This window comes from Artemia franciscana, chromosome 9, assembly GCF_032884065.1.
Source record: "Artemia franciscana chromosome 9, ASM3288406v1, whole genome shotgun sequence".
NCBI lineage: Eukaryota > Metazoa > Arthropoda > Branchiopoda > Anostraca > Artemiidae > Artemia > Artemia franciscana.
The window spans coordinates 10,039,011-10,043,417 of NC_088871.1; the positions used below are offsets into that span (position 1 = coordinate 10,039,011).

At 38.4% G+C, this 4,407-nt stretch overlaps 1 protein-coding gene across 1 annotated transcript in view; it reads left to right on the forward strand.

Moving 5' to 3' along the window:
- Positions 1-705: 705 nt before the first annotated feature.
- LOC136031564 (endoplasmic reticulum-Golgi intermediate compartment protein 2-like) overlaps positions 706-4,407 on the forward strand; it is a 14,404-nt gene continuing 10,702 nt past the window's right edge. Inside the window, exons 1-2 of the mRNA XM_065711233.1 lie at positions 706-1,060; positions 1,170-1,368. Of these exons, the coding sequence (XP_065567305.1) occupies positions 706-1,060; positions 1,170-1,368 (554 nt within the window). The remainder of the gene's footprint in view (positions 1,061-1,169; positions 1,369-4,407) is intronic.

The following is a 4,407-nucleotide window of genomic DNA, read 5'->3' on the forward strand; positions in this document are numbered from 1 at the left end:
GACGCAATCAGCATAATGAAGTATATTTATTCGAGTGATACAAATATAAGTCGGATTTTCAGTTAAACTTTAGGATTGCTCGATTAACAATTATTTCAATCCAGTCTTGTTGTCTTACTTTTGCAGTCCTGTTGGATTTATTGGTTTTATTATTTCGCTTGGCTTACTTCCCTTTTACTGTAACACAACTGGTAATCGGGTTGAGGGTTCTTTTCATTAAAATATTATGTCGTTCTTAATACATATGCCTAATCGTTTTTACAAGAAGTTAAGTGGTTTGGAAGATAGACAGAATGCTCTGTAAATTTTGCTTCCAGGCCAGTCAATGGACTGGGAAGAGTTTAACGGGGACTTCAATGTGTAAGTGGACGGTTGCTTTGGATTAAAGGTGACTTGGAAAATGTTACACTCGTGCTGTTACATGTTTGGAAGTAATTGGCAAGCAAAATTGGAAGTGATTGGCAAGCAAAAACACTATAAATAGCAACTGTTCTGTAGCGATTTCCAGAGTTGGAACTATCTTATTTTAGGGGAAAGATTGAAATGCCGGATGTGTCCAGTTTCAACCAGTCAACAATTCAAGAAATAAACGGTACTGAAATCGTTGAATAACATTGCGAAGCTGAAATTTCGCATGACAACGAGATTGGTGAGACGAACAAATCTCGATTAACTGAAACATACATTTTCATCGGGAGAACCGAGATGAACTCGGAGTATGAGCTGCAGCTGAAACTTCAAGATACCTTTGCTTTTTACATGGATCCAGAGCTTCTTGCATCCAACGGAGAAGTAGAAGATATGGACATCTCCAGGCTAACATATATTCTTCCTCAAACACATGATATGAGCTTTGCACCCCTTCTTGATCATGGTTTGCGAGACTATTTAGACTGCTTCAGTCTTGCAGTATCAGCAGCATTACCAAGTGACATCCAAGAAGATCAGACTCTCTCGATGAATGCAACTTTCACTTTTTCTTCTATTCAAGTTGTCTCAGCTGACGTTGCTGAAGATATCTTACCATTAGCATTGAATCTTGCAGTATCAGCATTATCAAGTGACATCCAAGAAGATCAGACTCTCTCGATAAAAAAACACTTGACTAATGAGCTACTTTTCTACTTTGCTACTGAGCTACTTTTGCTACTTTGCTACATGCTACTTAGGATGTCCTGCATTAGCACAGGGGCTGCTTGACACTGAAGCCGGCCAGTGCAGGTCGCGTATCAGTGAAAATGAGCTTAGTCCATCTACTCATTCAACAAGTTTGCGTATTCAGTTAGCTGCAGAACCAGTTATCGAGATTGACAACGAAGTGTTTTTGATCAAAGGAAGACCCATTCTCTCTTGGTGTGATTTGGAAATGTAAGCTTTAGTACTTACTTATTGTCGAGGAGCTGTGAGAAAGGCTAAATAAATCCTTCTGGTCGTTTGAATTTTAGCAGAAACTCAAGTCGCTTAAGCCGTACATCACAGCCAGCAAGCCAAAGCGAAGACGAGTTTAAATTGCAGAAAATTCTTCCATTAGAACTAACAGATCTACAATGTTTTACTTCCCAGTTGATTCTGAACTGAAGCAGGTCTGCGAACAAACGTTTTTGGCAATCCTTGGCTACCTCCCCCCCCCCCCAAAAAAAAAAATCCAACAAGATCATTGAGCATGTTCTTCGCAAGTACGCAGAACATCCTCACAACTCTGTGGAATGGATGACAAATGAGGAAATACTGCGAGAAAGCATGCACAGATTTATAGAGAAGCATAAAGAATGCTCGTTAGACGACACATTATGATAATTGAGCCTTCTATGATGCACTATAGGTGCGAGCACTGTCCTAACATGAAATATCTATCAAGGGAAATTAAAATTACTTTCTTAGTAAAAGATTTTAAAGAAAAAAATCCCGGAGTGAAGATTGGTCTGAATATGTATCGAGAAGAACTGAAGAAATAAAATGTATACTTGAAACTTTCTTCTATTGATGATTGTGATACCTGCTCACACCTATCAGCCAAAATCAGTGTCTGATCAGCCTCTGAAATTGAAGTAAAAAAGCTGGAAAAGCATCAAGAGAAGTCAAAAAGTGAGCAGCCTGTACGCTACTGACGCCGATTGTGTATGAAAAAACACCGAAAGGGTTTAAAGCTTCGACTTTCAGCAGATCTTTCTTCTGCCTACGATGCCGTCTTCGAAAGACGCTTTTTTCATCAGTCACCTCCTTACCTTCAATGGAACCTTTGCTTCAGTTGGGACAAGGAACCCGTTTTGTCACTCGTATTTTGTGACTTGGCACGATGGAATTTTTGGAAGAAATGCGAAGAACAAGTGCTCTTCACAAATTCATTGAAGTTCAGGCTGCTCTTTGAGTGGAAGACATCACACTGTACTGTGACAACTGTACCACCCAAAACAAAATTAGACACTACACACTGGTTTGGTTCAGATTATCAACACCTCAGAAAGCACAATCAACCAAATTGATCTTCGTTACTTGAAAAAAGGCCATAGTCAAATGAGTGCGGACACAGTCCATGCCAACATCGAGTCAAGGATTCGTCACACCAAAGTCGCATGCTCTTTCCACAGCCTAAAAGAGCTGATTTTTCAACCTCAGGGAAAAAATAAAATCCTGAAAATGTGCTTTGGAGATTCAGATTGTGGGTGTCAGGAAGAAACACGAAAAAAATGCCATGTAACTTAGCTGATATTGTGCAGGTTTCTTTTGTCAGAGGCAAACAAACCATGTCCGTGAAACCTGACTTGGACGAACCTCCTGAAGAGTGGGATCTCCTACAGCAAAGGTTCGATTGTCAAATATTCCCCTCGATGATGGCAAAGCCAAGAGGTGTACAAAGTGAAAAACTTGCCGTCATGCTTGAGATGCTAGTTCCCTTGATGGCAAATTGAGTCAACCGCGATTTTTGGAAAAAATATGCCAACGTCAACAGGGAGTGAAGACTTATTGGGTTCAATCAACTAGTGTTTACTTTCTTTATTTTTTTCATTTTTTTTTTTTTACCTGAAATAAATACATTGTCCATCACTTAGCTCTTCAATAACTTGGTGTATATCCAGCCTTGCCATTACTCGTGTGAACAGACGTATATCCAACTGATTATATAAGTAAAACACTTATATCCAACTGACCAGAAAACTAAAGAGATGTATATCCAATTTTCGTTTGTTCAGAAGGGCGTATGCTTTTTAAGCTTCTAGTGAAGGAGACGTAAGTACCAAATGGACTTCTTCACAAGTTCGGATGTAATTGAAAAGCCACCTATCGACTTGTGTATTATCGAAAACCCCAAATTTAGTTTAAGAACCTTTACTACAGGCTTACTTGCTCTCCAGTGAAGTGAGGTTTCTGGAACTTTTGAACCAAGTTTTCTCGAAACTGTGTTTTTGGATATACGTCTCTTTCTAAAAAACGGCAGATATATCTCCAGATGAACATCCTTGACCCGGGAAAACAACAAAACACACAAGATTTTCTAACATTAATTACAATTCGATTAATATCCATCCAGAAATACATTTTTGAGCCATGTTTTATCTGTTTCTCGTAATAACCAACAAACCCCACGAACTCACAATTCTAATTTTTGAATGGGAAAGACTCTTCATTGTAACAAAGATTACAGCAGCAAAGAATTCTGGGCGCTGGGCTCAGGACTTGACGAGGGACGCTAACGTAGATGAGGAACAGCAATGGTACTAATATTAAATCCTGGGGGACATCACTGTTGACGAGTACTTTATATCCGGACCCTTCTCCAATATGAATTCTTCTGTTAATCAGATAATATTTAGACTACGACAAAGTATTGCTTCTCATTTTTATATGTTTTAGCTTACCGAGAAGAATTGAATGGTAAACATTATCAAATGCTTTACTGATATCAACCAAAGCCACTGTGGGTAGTAGACAAGAATCCTTTGATTCAATTATTCATAAGCTCTGCACAGTTATCATAGCTTTAGTTGTGTGCCCTGTTCTGAACTCAGACTTAGGATTAATGAGGAACCCTTTCCAGAAATTGGACTAATTGCTCCTGCAAAGCTCTTCAACGGCTTTAAAAAAAAACAAAAAAAAACATGCAAATAAATCTGTGATTGCCCAGATCAACTTGAGTACCACTTTTATGCAGTAGAATTACACTATATTTTATTAGTAGTTAGAGGAAAGCGTCTTTTAAAAGGGAAAATTTATTAAGTAAATAAGAAGTTCTGTGACCAACGGGGTAATTGTACATTTCATTATAGTGTCAGTTAGTGAGTGAGAAGTGGGAATTATTCTGGTAGGTATCCTTATTGTATGGTCCATATTTGAAGAACATGTTCTAATAAGAAGATTATTGCACCAGGAGAAAGAAGAAGCTTTAGATTAATATTGAAGTCTGATATT